The sequence below is a fragment of the Nicotiana tomentosiformis genome, chromosome 5, assembly GCF_000390325.3.
Source record: "Nicotiana tomentosiformis chromosome 5, ASM39032v3, whole genome shotgun sequence".
NCBI classification, from domain to species: Eukaryota; Viridiplantae; Streptophyta; class Magnoliopsida; order Solanales; family Solanaceae; genus Nicotiana; species Nicotiana tomentosiformis.
Window position 1 is genome coordinate 115,727,407 of NC_090816.1, and position 22,291 is coordinate 115,749,697.

Here is a 22,291-nt window from a genome sequence, read left to right on the forward strand (position 1 = left end):
TCTTCCCAATTACGGCCAAAGAAGGAAACAGAAAATGTCACTGTAGTGTTAAATTTGTTACTGTTTTACGTACATGCTTTGACTAACCCCTGTATTATATTCCTAGTCCTTCTATTTTGGACTACTGATTATTACATTCAGCAGTTTCAAGATTGCAGTGAGAAAGTATACTATATATTAAATAGTATTGTTACATGCTAGAGAGGTTCTATAATACATAGCTGTAAATTGCCCATAATACCTTTTTTTGTTTAAGCATTTGGTATATCAAACTCACTGCCCCAACTAATTAATTCAGTTTCCCTCTAGGAACTGTTCTATTCTCACGGACTTTTCGTTGTATGAATTGTGTAAAAAGACGAGGTTCTATCCGTCTCGTAAGAGTTAATCCTTTAAAATCTAAACGTTATCGAATTTCAAGCGGATTATCTTCTACTGCTCTCTCGTTTGAGATTAATGAAGTAGGCAATGAAATATACAGCATAATAATCCATAGATTTTGGGAAGATTAATGAATTGAGAAGTCACTATTGTTAAATTCCAGATTTTTGATTATCTAATAGGCGTATCATGAATAATTCAGTTATAATACATCATTTTACTTTATATTTCAAAACGCCGCTTTCCTAGTAAACTTTGAAATTCAACGCTAAGAAAGGTGCACTTCAGGCTATTATGATGTTGATAAGGAAATTCTTCAGTACTTTGGAAGTTTACAAGACTATTTTTACACAAAAGAGGGCTGTACAGTTATGAACATTACCCCTTTGTTGCAAATGAGAGACAACTTTTCACCTTGTGTAGAGACATAAATATCACATGCTGTTTGTATTCTGCATTTGTCATGCTGCTGTTCAACAGCTTGCTTCTTTGCGTTCAACATATCAGGAGAATCTTTTGTAGAAATACTGTTAGAACAGGAGCTCAAGGGACTTGCCAAGTCCTCCCGACTATTCACACCTTCCAATACGCTCAACGGACTCATCAAACTCTGGGCTGCATTCTGGGTGCTGCTACTTTGTGCAATGAAGTTAGCAGTCAGTGTCGGTATATTTGGACGTGAATGTCGCTTGGCTCTAAACACGCCCCACAAATAGTATTTTCTACGAATCCCTGCAAGTTGAAGCTTTATTAAGTGTTTGAATACTACTCATATCTTGGTTCAGTGGGAAGCAAATAAAGACTTGGGAGGTAGAAATTCATCACTTACTCCAGTCTTTCTGTGGCAATTCACGAGATGAAAATATCAACATCTCCAAGTCATCAATCGTGGCGCTCATTGCGAGATCATTTTCAATTGCCTCTTCCAACAGAGCATCATAACAATTTTCATCCCTTTAAAACAGTATTATCAGACAAAGTTCCAGATCATAATGTTGAATGAGTGAATTACAATAACAAGTTACCTTTCAAGCTCGGGGAAGAGATACAGAGCAATACTGTTGTCTGTTGGTGGCGACCTCAGGAAACTCTTCGGCCATACATCACTCTTGGCCAGAATTTTTACATCAAGATTCATTGGAAGCCCCTTTGCTGCTTTAGCTGCATTTTCACAGGCTTTGTCTGATATATGAGCTAAGATATTTATACTGGTTTCCCTTTCTCTATTGAAGAGAAAACATCCCCTACAGTTAACATAAAGACTGTGAATAAATAATTCTTTTTTGTCTTTTGAATTCAAAAAAGAATCCTACTAATATTTTGTTTTCTTCTTTTAAAAACAACAGATAAAGGTTGCACCAAGAAGTTGGGGGAAGAGGGGTGGAGAGGCAATAGCAGAGAGAACTAATCGCCTAGAAAAGGAAATAAAGATCTAAGTGCTTGTGGCAATTGCTGAAAAAGCCTTTCATAGGGAGGCAAATCTAAAGTGAGGTATGAGTTCTAAAGCGGTGGAAGTTAAAGTGTTACCTCCAAAGGGGCTCAATAACTGGCTGCGCAGGCAAATAATTCGCAGATTCTAATTGAGGTCCATTATATGAATTGTCGAGTGGAATATAATGCTCATCAGAGATTGAAGAAGAAAAATATCCACCAACTGCCCCACCCTCTCCCTCAGAATCACTGTCATCATCAAGAACTACAAACCTCCTCCTTCGCTTTCTCATATCTTGCTGTTTTCCAATTTCAATAGGCGATTGAGCACTCTTTGGATCTCGCAGAGAAGAGTCACCTCTAAATTGAGAACTTTGCACCATTCCATCTTCCTCTTTGTTCAATGTTAAACAATAAGCCTCCTGGCGCTTTCCTACTAGTGGAGTGTTCCCTGCTTTTACTGATTCAATTTGCTGTTCAGAATAGCATACATCTCCACATCGTTCTCCAATGTCTTTGTTTTCTTTAGTTTCATGAAATGAAGGCCTCTCCTTTTGCAAACACTGAAAAGGACTATGGGTTGTAGCTGATTGGACTGCTCCAATTGCATCATGTTTAGCCTTATCTATTCTTTTAGCTTTTAGTTTACAACTGTTAAGCTTTCTTCCCCATTCCATTCGAACATCAATAGCACGAAACTTTTGCACAGTTATCCGTTCACTCTTTCTCAACCCTTCGACCTTAGCAACTGTGAGAGCACAATCCCAACATATCCAATCGATACTGTCATTATCAACGGAGAATTTTTCTAGACAATAGCTGCAAAAGTAAAGAACAACGAAATGAAATGCTCCTGCAGAGATAATAATCTTTTTCAGAGCCTGTGGTGTAATATTGAAGCAAGTATAGGCACATTTAGATGCACATTGCAATATCAGCACGACAAATATACAGACCAAAACACATTCGTGATATTGAAGCCAATAGTGGGCATTTAGATGCGCATGCAATAACAGAAGGGAAATATTCAGACCAAAAACATTCATCGGAATTTTTGCTAGAATCTGAGAAAGGAGAAAAGAAAAAGTATGATCATAGGAACGTGGAGCTAAGGATTACCTCTTTAGAAGAGAGGACGAAGACCTTTAATCAGTTCTTAATTGATGTTACACTACGAGTTATATTCTATAGTATACAAAGGGCTAAAAAAAAGGAAATCCATAAACTCTACAACTGGCATTGTTCACTCATACAGTGATTCTGTTGCATCAGGCATTTTGACTCTGATTTAGTTACGAATAATTGTAAAGATATGAAAGACGTTTTGTTTCCAACAACATTCAAAATCTTGTAAGCTGTGATTTTCTACTAGTAGAATTTGGTAGGTACAAAAACAAAATAAACTACTCAAATGAAAGGAAAATAATAACGTAATAACAAGAAACAAACATTTGCAGCGACAAAACCAGGCAACAATTGGGCTGATGATGTAAGTAGGCCAGGAAAAACTATAATATCATAAATGAACCTGTTTCAATTGCTCATATATCACTGGAAATCTGTTCAGAGAGAGAATGGGGTTCTGCTTTGAAGCTACGAGCTACAAGTGGAATTTGGTAGGTAGAAACATAGAATAAGCCACTCAAATGAGATGGAAAATAATTTTTAAAAAAAACATGAAACAAACATTTGCAGTCACAAAACTAGGCAAGAATGCTGATGAGTAAACTGCCCAAGAAAAACTATGATATCTGATATTAACCTATTTCAATCGCTTATATCCACCAGAAATATAAAGAATATTGAATACTAATTTACTGATGAAACATACTGGTGTACAGCAGAATCGTGACACTTGAAGCAGTAAATAAGAAGCTTGGCATCTCCTTCATCCCCACATGTTAGACAAACAGTTCTCTAAGAAAAAAAAAGAAAAAGAAAATGCAAGTGAGCAGTAAGGTTGTAAAATCGATGAACAAGTGCTGATGAAGATAATTCTTTTTCGATAACCACATTGGTGAATTTATCTTATTGACCTCAAACAATTCTAATGTAAGAAACTTGAAGCTCCTAAATCTTGCACAAAACAAAATGGCAAAATAGAAGTCCTGTGAATATGTCAAAAGGCTATCACATGAATTTACAAGATTCGACCAATAAGCCTACCTCGACAGGCAAAGGGGAGCAATACAATTATATCATAAATTATAGAAAAAGAGCATAACCTAACTTTGTTTGGGATTGAGACATACTTATTGTTGTTGTTGTATAGAAATAGAGCATAAAATTAGTTTTAAAAAAAACTCTAATCAACCCCAAATATAGATACACTGAGAAAGAATCCATAAGTGTTTGTACTCCCCTAATATTTTCTCACAGAAACTCTCTGTTTTAGAATCCAATATGCCAAAATGAAAATGAGATCCTCTATTTATGATCATTTTAGCCCCTTTCAAAAAATCAATCAATTAGCACAAAATAAAAATAAAAAGGAAAATGGTGGTGAGTAATCCTTGAGACAAAGCATAAGCTTTTCCTTATAGCCTTATTTTGTTTGGCCCGACCAAAATTCAGGCCACTTTACACAATCAACAAAGAAACTAATTCTTCTTTGACACGAGACTTAGCATTAAGCAAAACTCTCACTATAAATGTAATGAAAGATCCTCCCCTCCCCTGCCCAGATGCGGATGTAGTCTTTTGGTACCGAGTTCGTCTGAACCCCGTACTTTTGATGCGGTGCATAATTTATGCGTAAAAGATCACTAAAATTGCAACAAATAAGAGATAGGGTTAATTTCAGAGGTTTTGCCTCAATACACTAATCTCCCTTGTGGTTTGCTATATTACATTTACCTGTCTTATTTTGATCTTTTTGTAACAATTATTTTTGATCTATTTTTCATAAATAGGAAAAAATAGGCTCAGACTGATTTGCCTTTCTTCCTAACATTTGCTCTTTTGATTAATTTATTTCAATGAATATCTTCTTCAATTAATTCCTTTAGAACAGAAAAAGTTACGCTAGGCGTGACTATGTTAGTGCACTTCAGCTATTTTATAGGTCTTCTCATCATCTTCTATGTAAAAGCAATTAATCTTCATATGAAGACACTCACCGATGATGTGTGCACAATCTCGTCGTTTATGTTCCTCTATGAGGTCACGAATGTTTGAAAAGTTAAAGTTTTTCTTTTTCCTTATTTTAATTACTACTTTCTTTTTTTCCTTCTCATGTTTGGTAACTGAAACTCTACTATCTGGTGATGTTTGGCAATTGAAATCTCTACTAATTGGTATTAAAGACATCTAACTATTGTTCCTTCTATCAGAATGTTTTTATATCTGTCATTTTAATTTAATAATTCGAATATGAAAAGCAGTGACCATACAGAAGTGGTGAAAGTCATCTCAAAGATTATGTGAAAGCTCTGTTGTTGAAGAAGATGTTCATTAAAATAAATTCAAAAGAGCAAAATGTTAGGAAGAAAGGCAAATCAGTCAGATGATATATTTTTTTTCCTGTTAATGAAAATAAATTAATATAATTGTTACAAAAATCAAAATAAGGGAGTTAAGCGTAATATCGAAAAGCACAAGGGAGGTTAGTGTGATGAGGCAAAACCTGGAGGGAGGTCTTTGATATTATACCTAAGAGATATGAACCTTAATTTTAAAAATATAATAGATTCAATGTTAAAGAACATTAAATGTTGAACTCACAAAGCTTAAATCTTAAATCCCCTCCGCCCCTGCCCCCAAATTCTCCCTTAAATTAAAAAAGAAACAATCCTCCATTATTTTCCATTTCACTCCTTAATTCCAACATTCAACTTTCATGCTTTGCAAAGTGGAGATTGAAAAAAAAAAAAAAAAAAAGCATATGAGGAGCACATTACTTTCGAAAATAGGTGCACAAAGTTTATAATCAAATGGGAAATCTGAAACTACAGAAGTAGAGACTGCAGAACTTACAAACACACACACACATACACAGAGTCTATTCACCACCGTCTCTCAAACACCCAACAACCCAAAATCAAAATATATTCAACCAAAAAAAAAAAAGAAACACAGTTGCATGCATTTATCTTCAAAACCCTTCTTCGTCGAAAATAATGTAAGTAATTTATCAGTGAAATAGTTTAAACAAACACATATAGGAAAAAAGGGATTCCTTAAAAACTTCAAAAAGCTTTAGAAATCAAAGCAGTAGGCATATGAAAAAAGGTGAAAAGAAAGAGAGGAGTTTTTACCGAAGCAGAACCAGACCCAGACCCGGACCCGCATTTGGAAGAATCCATTATAGCTTCCTTTGCGGAGAGTATGAATGAAAAAAGAGAGAATATGGAGAGAAAGTGAAGTGGAGCCAATATAAGAATATGTAGAGTCCGGAACGTTGGTCTTTTTAGACTCAAGTGATCGAAATGAGCGAAAAAAAACATTCTGACCAAGCTATATATATATATATATATATATATATAGCGCTCTTTGCTCTTTTTAAAGAACGTTATACATTAAGTTGATTAGACTGACAAATATAGCGCCTTTATAAACGGCGCTATACAAATTTTGTGGCCCACCAATAACTCTTTTGCGTTTAACTTACATAACAATAACTCAAATGTATACCTCAAAAAATTCGCCCCCGAATTGGGCATTGCCTTATTTAAAGGCGTTAAGGATTTTACAAAAATACATTCAGAAATATTCTCAACTCCTCTTAAATTTTTCTTCTTGTTAAATTCTCAAGCAATTTGTCATAATATCTGAATAGCGAAAAGTAAGGGTTTCATTATATTGTGGGGTGAGTTTGTGGTGGCGAATAACTCAGTGAGTTATAGTTTATCTCCATAGTGTCATGTTAAGTAGCCACTTACAATGGAGTACGATAGACTGGTATCGTTGTTGTGTAACAAAATGAGTATGAGCAAATGTTCGGTGAACCTTAAAGTAACCGAAAGATATCTGTATTCTGTCACTCCGCAAGGGGTTGCTTGTTACGCTAAGTTTAACATCGAGGATGATGAAACTTTAAGTGATTTTTTGAGGACTCCGGATGAATACCGAGAATTTATTTTGATAAAAATGTTGGAAATGTACGTGAAGGTTGAACACATTCGCAATAATGAGGTTGCGCAAAGCAGGATTAACCCTCAGTCATCGGGTGGTTATTCTGGAGCAGTTTTTGCCGAATAGGTTCCGGATGAAAAAGTTTGGCCTGATTTAAACTTATCTCCACGGGCGAATGAGGAGCAAGGAAATAATTTCTCTCCAACTTTACATAATCCACAAGACGAGTGGTAAACTTCAATTTTTCTTTATGTTACGATGTTTATTTTTGTTGTATTAAATTTGTATTAGCACTCATATATTCCACATGAGGTACCGACCAGATATGAATTTTACAAGTTATGAACCCACGCCCAGTTGGAATATGCGTAGTTCTGGTGTGTTAGATCATGGTGGTCCATCCGGGAGTCATCACCAACAGGATAATGTCCATCATGGGATGTCAACACATTACGACTTGTAAGTGAAGTGATATAGCTATATGTAAAGTGTTTGACAATTTGAATAACTCATTATTTTGTTATTTGTGCAGTGAAAATGAGCAAGTTGAATCTCATGTCCTGACTCAATTGCCCGAATACGACATATTTAATCGGGATTTGGGAGATGCACAGAGTTAGAAAGAGAACAGTGATTATGACAACAATGTTGATGAGTCCGAAGATGACACACACTTCCCTGATGAGGCTGGTGATGAGGAGGAACATAATGGTGGACTTGATTTGACGAGGGAGCATGCTCCCCCCTCCCCCCCTGTTAGACCAAGAGTGTACGAGTCCCAAGTATCGTTTCATTCAAGGGAGATGCTCTACCTTGATCATTTGCCAAGTATGCCGAATGTGATGCCCTCACAAGGGATACTGACGAAATTCGGACAGCAATATGGGATAAGTCTAGACCAACGGTGCTGGCAAAGGTCATGCTTTTTTCTGATAAAACGCACCTAAGCAGAGCGATAAAAATGTACAACGTAAAAGAATGTCGTAAGATGACGGTATGGGATTCAACTCCGGATATATACAAGGTTGTTTGTCGTAGATGGTTTACGGGTTGTCATTGGATGCTGCGTGCGAGCAAGAAGAAAACAGGTATGTGGAAAGTGGGTAAATACATTAGCACCCGCACTTGTGAAATGGACACATTCAGTGGGAATTACTTCAACTTGGATGTTGACTTGATTTCTCTTGTCCTGATTCCACACATTGAAGCGCCCATAAGGTACAAGATCAAATAGTGCATTACATCCATCCACTAGGAATATGGTCGTACCATTATCAAAAGAAAGGCATTTCTCGGGCGCAAACGTGCGTTTGAAATTATTTATGGTAACTGGGATAAATCATTTGCAGCTCTACCCAAGTACATGGCCGCATTGCAACACTTTAACCCCGGGACTGTTGTTGAATGGAAACTTGAGCGGAGTCCGGAAATACCAGAATATATATTCAAATACGTGCTCTGGGCATTTAAACCAGCAATTGATGGTTTTCTGCATTGCCAGTCGGTAATATCCATAGACTGCACTCATGTCGATCTGCGCCTCTAGACATGCCACATATGTCTGGTCTACTTTGGAACCATCACCCCGCTGGAAATGTGTGGTCTGCCAGGTGGGCGGTGGCGGTAAAAGATGCGGACGGCCAAACTGGCAAAGTATCCGCTCGATGTCATGATGCTCTACAATATCAAGGCACATCAACGGGACAGAAGAGCTCTAAATAAGTCGGTCGGCCGAGCAATAATCGGGCAAGCCAGCTATCAGCGCGTCGATGTATGGCGTCCAGATGAACTATTAATTAACAACAGAAAATGTGAGTATACGCAACACATGTGAAGCCAGGCCAAGTAAACTTAGGTATACATTTACCTGTGCGCCATCCAGCAAATCCAACAAATCCCTGCACAAGGGAAAATTATGTCGAGCCTCGTACTCTCGTCCATATCCCCGCCGGAGAACCCACCTCTTAGATAAAGGGAGAAACGGAGGTGGTACACCCGGAACTAATGGTGGTAGAGGTGGCTGCAACTGCATGAACCGCTCCCACGCCCAAACCTAACATACAAAGTGGACGTAAATTTAAGATATATTTTTACTTGGTATGTTATAATGAATAGAGTATTCGAATATGTTTTCACATGTAGTAGCAACAAAAATCCAGCAACGTCATGCTGGGTGCCCGTGGTCGCCCGGCACATCTACCTGTACAAGTAGGCGAGAACAGCAGCACCCCAGTTGTACTGGGGTAAATCATCTAGTCGCTCAAGATGATGAAGAAATCTCAAGATGACTAGGTTCCCCGAAGTGTTCGGGAACAAGACCCCTTCAAACATAAGGAGCAACAACAACCTCGTGTACCGGTGAATATGCAGCTTCGGTGTATCGCCTGTGATGTGAGGGTGCAATACCTCCAAATGGTCTCGGATAGTCGTCAGCTGCAGACGACTGGCCCCAGCCAGTGCAGTCTCCTCCTGTGGTCTGTAACTAGTGAGCTGCTGCAGCATGTCCAGGTAATGCCCACCTGTCAGCTCTCTCATGGCATGCGGAAGAGAAACGGGGTGTCCATCAACGGGCAGGCCATATATAACCTCCACGTCGTGCAGTGTGATGGTGGCCTCGCCAATGGTCAAGTAGAATATGTGCGTCTCCGGTTGCCACCGCTCTATTAGGGCCGTGATCAAAGACCAATCGAGTTGTAGCCGCCCGATCTCCAAAATCCTATAGAAGCCTGTATCCTGGAGGCGTCTGACTACACAGGGATGGAGAACTTTGCCCTTCAGAAAGTCCCACATATCGTCCACTCTCCTGACGCGGAGAGTTTGGGCCAATAACTCTCCCTCCCATATGGGAGGACCTATGATCGCCCTGTAACGACAATAGCTCATCGCTAGAAGGTCCGGGATGCATAAACGGAACCTCCATGTCATCTATTATAAATTAAACAACATTAATTACATGTTAGTTTTTATAATTTTATATGTTTGTTTGTAAATTAAATAATTAATTTTTATAATTATACAAGATTTAATTATTAAATATTCACATATGGGTTCCAGACTCGATATTTGAGGCCTAGTAGTACCAAGATATCCTGAATTCTTGTATGTGTTAGTTTTATTATTTTACATGTTAGTTTTATAATTTTATATGTTTGTTTGTAAATTAAATAATTAATTTTTATAATTATACAAGATTTAATTATTAAGTATTCACATATGGGTTCCAGGCTCGATATTTGAGGCCCAGTAGCACCAAGATATCCTGAATTCTTGTATGTGTTAGTTTTATTATCTTACATGTTAGTTTTATAATTTTATATGTTTGTTTGTAAATTAAATAATTAATTTTTATAATTATACAAGATCTAATTATTAAGTATTCACATATGGGTTTCAGCCTCGATATTTTAGGCCTAGTAGCACCAAGATATCCTGAATTCTTGTATGTGTTAGTTTTATTATTTTACATGTTAGTTTTATAATTTTATATGTTTGTTTGTAAATTAAGTAATTAATTTTTATAATTATACAAGATTTATTTATTAAGTATTCACATATGGGTTCCAGGCTCGATATTTGAGGTCCAGCAGCACCAAGATATCTGAAAAATATTATTGTTTTCTCATGTTATTTTTTTACGATCGTTGACTAGAATTAGACAGAGTTTGTATTTGATCTATTAGCTATTTTGATGTAATTTTGGGTATAAGAGATACTTAAATGATTAATTTCAATAACTACAGGGATACTACGCTAAAAGACACTATATAGACTACGCTAAAAGGGCACTATATTACTAGTGTTTAAGCAAAAAAATAATCTAAGCCAAATAAAAATAACAAATATATTTAATCATAAAACATTCGCGAAAATACATATACAACAGGAAAAAGTAACTTATTAACATTTTTTTGAACAAATAATAATGATATCTCAATTTTTACATATTTTTTTAGTACACTAATATCTTAGTCCGGATAAAAATAACATACTAGTTTAATCGAAAAAAAATACAAAACAACATAGAACACATTTAAAACAACTAATATGCATTTTTTATATGAGTTTTGATAAAAACTAAATCGGAATACCTCGATTTATGTTTTTTAGGAAGTTGGAGATTTGAATCCGAAAAGAGCAACCCACAACGAGAGAAGGCTTAGCTAGAAAATGGGACCAATAATCTTTACTTTTTGTGGGGCGGGTGGGGTCCACTCGAGTTTTTTTGGGTCGTTAATGGGGGGACCACTGGTTTGATTTTAAAAAGAGGAGGGGGGGTTGTTTTGGTTCTGTAACGGGGGAAGGGGAAGGGACGAATATTTGAAAGGGTATAATGCTATTTATTAAGGCGTTATACATATAGCGCCTTAATAAACTGCGCTATACTTGGCAGTCTAATCAACTTCATATATAGCGCTCTTTTAAAGGGCGCTATATATAGTTTGGTCACAATATTTATTTTTCACTCATTTCGGTCATTTAAGTCTAAAAGGACCACATTTAGGTTCCGGATTCAGAATATGTATGCACAACCTTTAGTGGGTCCACTAACCAGAACACTAACACTAACCAGAACACTAACAGACTCTTCTACTAATTACGTACTCCATTAGTTTGTATAAATACCTAACGTAATAATTAGTAAATAATTCAATAAACTCAAATATTTATTTATTTGTCATAACTCATAAGACTCATAACAAGTTAACAACAAGAGGAAATGATCGACTTTATAACCTTAAAATTTAAATAAAAAAGTTAGTCTTACAAATATATTTTGTGTTATTTTTACAAATTTATTGCAATAGTAGTTTTTATTAATCTCTTCTTAAACGTATCATATAAGTAAAATAACACCTGTAATAAACGACAAGAATGAAATCTACAACCGAATTACTTAAGTCATGTTTGTATGCATAATTGGTAATTACATAATGAGATATTTCTCATTTAAAAAAAGAAATATTAATTGTCAAAAAATTTAAATAAACATATCTAGATGAACAGTTAAATAAACTTTTATGTGTAAATTATTACATATCCATTATTACTAGGTATTTTAGAAAAAATAATTTTGGTTGAAATTATATCAGATAGTTATAATTGAGTAACTATTATTGTAAATAACAAATGGTCTCTTTTGGAAAAAATAACTTAATTTAAATTAATTAATAATAGATGTAATTAAAAGTTTAATATTTTAAACCAACTTTTGTTAATGTAATATTAAATTCAAGATTTATTTTATCTTTAAAATTGTTTACCCTTAAAACGGATTACAATTAAATTTATACACAATTTTAAGGATATGTGGATTGATTCAACACAAATAATCAAGAATGTTAGATAAACGAGTTAAAGATAAAATGAATAATCAAACCAATTGTAATGTTACGGTCGGGCTCGAACTTAGGTTGAATAGTAGTTTTGCCCTTGATCGGACCCTTGGTTCGAAGTCAATTATAAAGGAAGAACAACAATAGAGTAAGAACTTTGCAATAGCTAGAAAGCAGAGAAATAAATTTGTATTGTCTTGGTTGGCGTGTTACAATATATGTTATCAAAGAAAAAACTTTCCCTTTATATAGTAGGAGAGTTTCATATCTAGTACAAGTCTAAAAAAAGGTAAAAATCTTTATCTCTTGTTAGTTACTGATCTGTAACCGTCATCGAGCGAAATCTGTGCCGCGATATCCAATCGGTTGCTGTCACGACCCTAAATTCCCTCCGTAGGATGTCGTGATGACACCTAGTCTCTAAGACTATGTAACCTTGTCAATGCGGAATAAAGATAGAAATCTGAAACTTTACATAATTTACAACTCCCAAAACCTGGTAGAAATAAGTCACAAGCTTCTAAGAATTTATCTTCAATGTCTCTCTCTCTATATATATATATATATCAAGGTCTAAAGAAAATAAGGAAGCAATACAATAATGATAGAAGGGGACTCCGGAGTCTGCGGACGCTGGCAGATATATCTCAAAGTCTCTGTGTACAGGTAACTCACTGATGTCGGGGCTGGTAAGGAGTATCTGGATCTGCACAAAAAGATGTGCAGAAGCGTAGTATGAGTACAGTACAGCGGTACCCAGTAAGTGCCAAGCCTAACCTCGGTAGAGTAGCGACGAGGTCGGGTCAGGTCCTACTGAAAAATAATAATTTCATGGTAAAATATTTAATAATATAATAAAATAAAATGACAATGGAAATGAATCAAGTAGCATGTCACTATTTAATTACACAAAGTAATGGCAAATAATATCTCGTGGAATCAAAACAGAATTTCTTTAAACTTTATAAAAATCACAACAAATAATCAAAGGCAACTATGACCATAAATCAATATCAACAAGGGCACTCACGAGGTACCGCCTCGTAGTTCCAAATCATAAATAAATTCACAATATCTCATTTCCTTATCTCACCGCGGGAGCCTTCACAATTTATTTTAAAGAAAATATTTTTTCCGAAATAGCATCCCGAGCTTTAGCCATCCTTATCACACCGTATAACTTCTAGTAGTTCCCCCTACTAGCCATGCATATCAAGCCACTCTTATCTCACCGCATGCGTTTCAATACCCAAACCTTATACCACCGCATGCGTATCCATATCACAATATATCACAATTTGCACCTCAAGTGCTCAAATAATTTAACTTGCCAAAATAATTCAACAATAATATTTTTTTCACAATAAAGAGCTCACGGCTCATGCCAAAATAAATCATCAGTAATATTTTTCCACAATAAAGAGCTCACGAATCCATCACAATGAGTACAAAAATCTTACGAAAATATTCAGGAATAAATAATTCAGGAAAATAATATTTCAAACTCTTTAATACGTTGCTTCAATATCAAATTTAAAAATGTCAAATACTTCATATTAATAATATTCAATTTAAAGAAAATCAACCTTCAAATAATGCACAGTATAAAAGAAACCAAATTTCAACTAAACAGGTAAAATAATTAGCAGGAAAAGGTCAAACAAATTTAAAGTATATATCTCAGATCAATGATGAAGAATATAACAAGATAAAATAATTTAATAAATGCGCAACAGTGATCTACACAATTTAAAAACATAATCTTTCACATTTAGCCCGTGTACACACTCGTCACCTCATGTACACGACTTTCAACACATTATAATTTATCACTTCAATACCAATCCTAGGAAAAATTTCCCCCCACAAGGTTAGACAAGTCACTTACCTCGACTTGCTCCAATTTAACCAAGTAGTACACATTTTCCTCGATTTTCCGATTCCGATCGACTCGTATCTAGTCATAATTAATTCGATACAGTCGACAAAAATTATAGGAATCAATTTCATAAGAAAAATACTACATTTTTCAATAAAATCTGAAATTAACTCAAAAATGGCTTGTGGGGCACACACCTCGGAATCCAGCGAAAGTTATGAAATATGAATGCCCATTCAACCACGAGTCTAACCATATAAAAATGATCAAATTCCGATAACAATTCGACCCTTAAATCCTCAAATCTATCCAAGAGGGTTTTTAAAAAAAATTCAACTTAAATCACCAATTAACTGATAAAAACAGTTATAGATTTGGGTAATCTAACCAAAATTGAGTTAAGAACACTTACCCCGATATTTTCTATGAAAATCTCCCAAAACTCGCCTAAATCCGAGCTCCAAATCATTAAAAATGAAAGTTTCATTTTCAGAACTTAAACATTCTGCCCAGGCTTTTACTCATCGGGATCGCGAACATCCACATGCGATCGCGAAGCACAAATTACCACTGCCTAAATTAACCCTACGCGATCGTGTATATCCTCACGCGATCGCAAAGCACAGAGTTCCCAACTCTATGCGATCACAGTCCTCTTCACGCGATCGCATAGAGCAAACGCGTGACCTCCACTCGTGCTCCGTTACTCTACGCGAACGCGACCGTCTTCACGCGATCGTGAGTCACAAGGTCTCAAAGCTACGCGATCGCATCCCGCTTCACACGACCGTGAAGCACAAAACTTTAGCATCACTCAATTAACCTTACGCGATCGCAAATAATGACACGCGATCGCGATGCACAGACTAGACCAACCTACGCGATCGCGAAGAAGGTTTAAAATACCATAAATCAACAGCTACCAGCAATGCCAAATGAAGGAAAATACTCTCAATACCATTCGAAACACGCCCGAGCCCCTCGGGACCTCAACCAATTATACCAACAAGTCCTAAAACATCATACAGATTTAATAGAATCTTCAAATCACATCCAACAACACTAAAAATATGAATCACACATAGATTCAAGCCTAATAAATTTTGAAGCTTTCAATTTCTATAAACTATGCCGGAACCTATCAAATAAAGTCCGATTGACCTCAAATTCTGCACGCAAGTCAATAATGACATAACAGAGCTATAAAAATTTTCGAAACTGGATTCCGACTCCAATATCAAAAAGCCAACTCCCCGGTCAAACTTCCAAACTTAAATTCCTATTTTAGCCATTTCAAGTCTAATTTCATTACATACTTCCAAATAAAATTCCGATCACGCTCCTAAGTCCAAAATTACCATACGGAGCTGTTGGAATCATTAAAATTCTATTCCGGAGTCGTTTGTATATAATTCGACATCTGGTCACTATTTGAACTTAAACTTTTAATTTTTCATCAAAATTCCATATCTCGGGCTAGGGGCCTCGGAATTTGATTCCGGGCATACACTCAAGTCCCAAATCATGATACGGACCTACCGAAACTGTTAAAATACTAACCCGAGTCTATTTGCTCAAAATGTTGACCAAAGTCAACTTAGTTGAGTTTTAAAGCTCTAATTCACATTTTAATCCATTTTTTCACATAAAAACTTTCCTGAAAATTTTACAGATTGTGCACGCAAGTCGAGTAATGATAAATAGTACTTTTTGAGGTCTTAAAACACATAATTAATTATTAACTTTAAATATGGCATTTTGGGTCATCACAGTTGCGGATATCACGACCCTCTATATGTCGCCTATAACCGTTCATTGTGTTTTTAAAGTCTCAAAACTCGTCCCAAGTCTGAAGTGCGTCATTTTATCAGGTCCGATGGCGAGCACTCCGTTCACTTTTCATGAGCCTCGATACAAAGAGTTTTCAGCTTATTCACCGGGAGATCGGGGTGTGCGTTATCCCCGATTTCACCCGTATACAAAAATAAAATGATTCAAGATTCACAGCGAACAGTTAAGGACTTCTGGTATAGCTATTTAGAAAAAGCTTGAATATCCCATGCACTATTGGGGTATACTTGATTCATTGGATTGTTCTCGCAAGTACCATTTTAAAACAACAATGAATCTAGAGAACATTTTTTTTATTAAATTCATTTATCCATACTTTCACCCAGAGAACATAATTGTAACGATCCGATTGGTCATTTTGAGTATTACAACCTTGTTCCTCCATTTACTGCTCCGTTTGTACTTTATAGCTGTTGTATTACTTATCAGGTTAGTTAGTTCGGGTCCGAAGAGAATTTAGAGTGAAATAAGACACTTAGTCTCTTTAATGGAAAGCTTAAATTGGAAAAGTCGATCAGATGTTGATCTATGTATAAACAACCTCATATTCAAATTCTGATGATCCCAATAGCTCCGTATGGTGATTTTAGACTTAGGAGCGTGTCCGAAAAATTATTTGGAAGCCCGTAGCTAAATTAAGTTTGAAATGGCTAAAATAGAAATTTAAATTTGAAAGTTTGACCAGGGAGTTGACTTTTTGATATTGGGGCCGGAATCCGATTCTTAAAATTGAAATACCTCCATTATGTCATTTATGACTTGTGTGCAAATGTGAGGTCAATCGGACTTGATTTGATAGGTTTCAACGTCGTTTGTAGAAATTTGAAATTTCAAAGTTCATTAGGCTTGAATTGGGGTATGATTCGTGGTTTAAGCGTTGTTTGAGGTGATTTGAGGGTTCGACTAAGTTCATATCATATTTTAGGACTTGTTGGTATATTTGGATAAGGTCCCGGGGGGCCACGGGTGAGTTTTGGATGGTTAACGGATCGAATTTTGGACTTGGAATTTTGCTAAAGTTTTTTCTGGTACACTATCTGGTTTCCTTCTACGCGATCGCGTGGAAAGATCCACGATTGCGTAGGGTTAATTGGGGCTACTGAGTTTTTGTTCTATGCGATCGCGTGGGGAGAATCGCGATCACGTAGCTGGGAAAAGAGAATGCATCGCGAACGCGTGGGCAAAGCCGCATTCGCAAAGAAGAGGTGAGGCAGCTGGGTCGCGAGCATTGTTCTATGCGAATGCGTGGGCTGTCCGCGATCGCGTAGGCCTGGGAAGCTCGTGGTTCGCGTTCGCGTGTGTTATGGTGCGGTCGCATAGAGAAGTTTTTGGGGGGCAGTGTATTTTGGTCTTCTCGATCGCATAACCTTGTACGCGATCATATATGGTTATTTTGGGAATGGAAATGTTGTGCTTCGCGATCGCGGGACTTGGTCCGCGATCGCATAGAAAAAATGACTGGGCAGAGTTTTTTATTTTTACCGATTTGGAGTTCGGAAAGAGGCGATTTTTGGGAGATTTTCAAGAAAAATAACGGGGTAAGTGTTCTTAACTTAACATTGGTCAAATTACCCGAATCCATGGTTGTTTTTAACATTTAATTGGTGAATTAAGTTGAAAAATTATGAAAACCCTCTTGGTTTAATTTGAATATTTGAGGGTCGAGCTGATATTGTATTTAAGTAAAGTTTATAGGGTTGAACTCGTGCTTGAATGTGCGTTCATATTTTGTAACTTTTGTCGGGTTCCGAGACGTTTTGGAGTGTAATTTCGAATTTTGTGGAAAATATTAGTATTTTGATATGAAATTAATTCCTATAATTTGTGGACTGAATCAAATTTATTGTGACTAGATTCGAGCTGTTTAGAAGTTGATACGCGTAGAATGGAATTTTTGGAGCATTGTTTAGCTTGCTCGACATTGGATTCGTCTTGTTCAAGGTAAGTAACTCTTCTACTCTTAAAGCTGAGGGTATGAACCCTGAATATACGTATTATGTGAATTGTTTGGAGGTAACGCACATGCTAGGTGACGGGCGTGTGGGCGTGCACCATAGAAATCGTGACGTAATTGGTTCCGTGGAATTTTATACTCAAATAATCTTGGCATTCTCTGTGTAATTTTATGTGTTAAAGAAATTGAGCTGAGGATCATATTAAAAATCATGCCGAGGAAAATATTGGTATTATTGGGACCAGTTTTTTAAAAGGCGTGGGCGTAAGGCGAGACATTTTACATATGCCTCAGCGGGGCGTAAGCCCCATAGGTATTTAATTTTTAATATTTTATAAAATAATATAATAATAATTAATATTTATAAACAGGTAAAATTACATAAAAATTGAAGAAAACTATATATATGTGTGCTCCATCCCCACAAAAAATTAATCAAAATAATCTATTATATGTTACTTACAAGCACAAGTAATTTGAGTCTAAAAGAATAAAGTTTCTATATGGAGGAACAAAAAGGATGATTAACCTACAATTTGAACTTTGAATTTGCTGCTATGAAGAAAAATGTAGTTCTCTTTGTATTTTTAAAAAAAATTAAATATTCGTTGCTTTTGGGAGATATTAGCAGACTAGCGGACAGGATGAAAATTTGGAAAAACCATGAATTAGGGCTTAAATCAATAAAAAGGTCTTTACTTTTAAATTTAATACTTTTGAGTTCCTTTTTAAACCTTTTGAGTAATTACCAAACTCACTTTTGAGAATTTGGGTATTATATGAAGGAATAATTGAACAAATTTTATTTTAATTTGAAAAAGTCTATAGAGCTTACTCCTTACTAAAAAAACCCGTCCTGAATGCCCGGGTGTACGCCCCGAACGCCTGGGCGTACACCCCAAATAATTACGGGACGTACACCTCTTGATACTTTCGCTCCACACCATCGCCCCGGGGCATTTTTGGTACGCCTCGCCCCGGAGCTCGCCCCAGAAACGTCTTTTAAAATAGAGATTGGGACCCACATAGGTCATTTCTACTGTCGATTTATTTGTTTAAATTGTAAATTCATACTCAGTCATGTTCATTCATTTCATATCATATCTCAGTCTCTATTGTTATTTATTAATACATCATATCATCATTTGGGGCTATTTTTTATGACATTGTGAGCCCATGAGAGAGAGACTGGAGAGATTGATGACTGAGGGAGGCTGAGGGCCTGATTGTGAGGATATTTTTGGGATCGGGTTGCACGACGCAGCAAGTCATGTTGGCTTTATATATTATTATTATTATTATTATTATTATTATTATTATTATTATTATTATTATTATTATTATTATTATTATTATTATTATTATTATTATGTGGATCGGGGCTGACCGCCTGCAGCAGGCCTTATAGGCTTATTATAGCACGTGAGTTGTCCATGCAGATTATAGCGCTTGGGCTGAAGGAGCCCCTCCGGAGTCTGTATACACCCCTAGTGAGTGCAGGTACCTACTGAGTGCGAGTACCGAGCGATTGGGAGGATTGAGTGACTGTGATGACTGAGTGACTATAAGGACTGAGTGACCGTGAGGACTGAGTGATGAGGATGACTGAATGAATTAATACTCTGAGAGTATGCATATGAGTTCATCTCTGAGATACATTGTATTGACATGCACACATGACATACAAGCATAGAGATGTATTTTTTCTCATGTTGTACGATATCACATCATTCAGGATTTCTCACACATGTTGGCAGATGGGCATAGTGATGCATTTGTTTTACACTGGTTATCTGGAAAGAAAATGAAACATCTTATTTATTATTGAAAAGATTTTGAGAAAATTATTATTTTCAAATTTATTCATATTTTTGGCAACTCCGGTAAACGATTTGGGTTTTCATTGATGTACTTGAAAGGTAGAACTATTTTCAGAAATCATATTTTTGTTGAGCATTTGATTGTTGAGTTACTTCTAGTATTACTTGTTTATATTATTATGAACTATTGTTGGTTATTGAAGTTGGGATCCGACCTTGGTATAAGCTCATTACTACTTTCAACCTAAGGTTATGTTTGTTACTTATTGAGTACATGGGGTCGATTATACTCATACTACACTTATGCACCTTGCGTGCAGATGTTGGTTGATGTTGTTGCTGTGTTCGTTGGGAGTTGGATCTGAAGATGTACCGGCGTTCCGATTGTAGTTGCCTCTTGTTCATGGTAGCCTTAGATTCATAAAAATCTGTTTATATTCTTTTCAAACAAATGATGTGTTTATTTCATACCATTTTTGTAAACTATATTCTTAGAAACTCATGATTTGTACTAACAGTCCTCGGGAAATGTATAAGATTCAGATAATTCCTTTTGTTTAATTGTCTTATTAATATTATTGAAATTGGATAGTTATTAGTTGGTTGGGTTAGGTGCCATCACGACTAATGGATTTTGGGTCGTGGCAATAATACGTAAGTCCTTTCCGAACATTCAAATCCAGGAGAAATATAATCCCCATTGGCCAAGCTCGTACAGACTTTCCCCAAAAGGTCTCGCACCATTAAGAATATCTAACTCCTTATAAATAGCTCTTTTTTCTTTTCTGATTTTCATGTGGGACTATGTTCATATACACCTAACAATCTCCCCCTTGAACTAATTTTCACATGACCCATCACCATTCAGAAGCTAATTTAAAGATTAATTGTGTGTTACACACATAATCCGAGTAAGTATGGTCACCTAAGCCCAAAAACTCTTTATGCATCTTCAAAGCACGGTTAAAGGTCGTAAATCGGCTTGTAGATGGGCAAAGACACTAAGTTGGGCCCCTACGCTACACTTTATCATCTCCATACTCGTCATATCAAAATATTGACTATGATACCAGTTGTTCGGCTAAACGATTCATAGATACGCTTAATATAGTGTGATATCGTCCGCTTTAGCCGAGCCTGCACGATTTTCTTCATAATCTTCTCACAATTAAAAGTATCTAACTTCTTATAAGTATTTTGTTTTTTCAATTCTAGTTTCCAGGACTTTATATATACGCCCAACAAATACGCGTCAGTTGGACTTTGTATAAAAATTGTCAAATAGAGAAAAAGACGTTTTTAGTCTAGATATTTCAAGCTCGCCATCCTTTCTCACTCACTAAAGCTCAAACACAGTTTCCAATAGTTACAACTTGATTACTGCTCAGACTACTAGTTCCTGTTTCAATCATTTTGAAACAATGCATTTTACACCCTTCCCCTCCCTACTTGTTCCCGTTTCAATTCATTTTTACTTATCCATATATTATAATGGACTTTGCATTCCCCTCAGAAATAATAAATTAAATATATATTTCATCACAATACTCATAATAATGATAGCAATTTAAAAAGTCTAAGAAAATAATTTGAAGAATAACAATGATAAGAGTAATATAGTAAAAAAATTATCTTTCTCTTGATTTGCTAAAATAGATAAATAAAAGTGAAAATGTAATTTAGTATAATGAACAACTAAATTGAAATATAATTTAATACAATGAACGAGTGAAAGAGAGCCTAAGGAGTATTAAAAGTCTTATTGGGTTTTCAAAGTAGTTTACGAATCTTGAAAAAATGAATTCGAAAATTTATGTTAGATTCATTCTTGACATCCTAAACTCATTCTTGGTTTTAACAAACATATTTTAATATTCTTAAATCACGAATTTGTTCATGAACTTCATTCGACAATGTTTAAGTTTTCTCGAAAATTCTTTGCGTGTTTACGTGCCTCTAAACATACCAATTAAATTTCGTATTATCTAACAATATTATTATAATCATCACGAACTAATTAACACTACTCCCAAGTGCAATGAATCCTTTAAACTGAAAGGAAGAGTTTTTAACTTTTCAATTGCTCCTGACCAGAAGTTTGAGTTTCGTATATAATCTGAAGTGCGCGGAGTGGATACACAATAGGTATATACTTTTATAGAAGACTTATATTGCATAATATGACCTTTAACTTGTAAATGACAAATACACGTTCATAAGTTGTCTTGATGTCAAAAGACCCTACTTCTTTTCTTTTCTAATCAATGTAAAGCAATAAAATTGGAGACGACTAAACAACTTACACCTTAACGCTACCTCTGGTTTTGTACGGCCCTTAATTGTCTTTCGTTCTTTGGTCTTTACTTCCCCCATTCACCTATTTTTAGAATTCTACATTTATGATATATTTTGCATATTTATAATATATTTTTGCATCTCTTCTGTCCACTTTTCATTTAGGGTGATTCGAAGATCTTTCACCTTTAAATTTTTCATAATTCAATACGTTTGATAAATTTATACATCGGAAAACAGTGATTGTTTTTGGAAGTTGGTACCATAAATTCAC

General features: G+C 35.7%; 2 protein-coding genes across 3 annotated transcripts; both read right to left on the bottom strand.

Annotated features, from left to right (window-relative positions):
• Positions 1-528: 528 nt before the first annotated feature.
• On the bottom strand, positions 529-6,215 carry LOC104093645 (PHD finger-containing protein 1-like). 2 transcript variants are annotated; one of them, XM_009599421.4, is made up of 6 exons: positions 6,069-6,215; positions 3,644-3,729; positions 1,909-2,631; positions 1,407-1,625; positions 1,211-1,335; positions 529-1,113 (listed from the first exon to the last, which is right to left on the bottom strand). In XM_009599421.4, the coding sequence occupies exons 1-6, from the start codon at positions 6,114-6,116 to the stop codon at positions 728-730; spliced, it is 1,587 nt and encodes a 528-aa protein (XP_009597716.1). In that variant the 5' UTR covers positions 6,117-6,215; the 3' UTR covers positions 529-727. The 2 variants fall into 2 exon arrangements, with proteins under 2 accessions (XP_009597716.1, XP_009597717.1); XM_009599422.4 differs by having other exon boundaries at positions 1,909-2,665; positions 6,069-6,196.
• Positions 6,216-9,081: 2,866 nt separating this feature from the next.
• On the bottom strand, positions 9,082-9,810 carry LOC138893036 (serine/threonine-protein phosphatase 7 long form homolog). Its single transcript, XM_070176805.1, has one exon. It carries the CDS (start codon positions 9,808-9,810, stop codon positions 9,082-9,084), a length of 729 nt encoding a protein of 242 aa, XP_070032906.1.
• Positions 9,811-22,291: the final 12,481 nt, after the last annotated feature.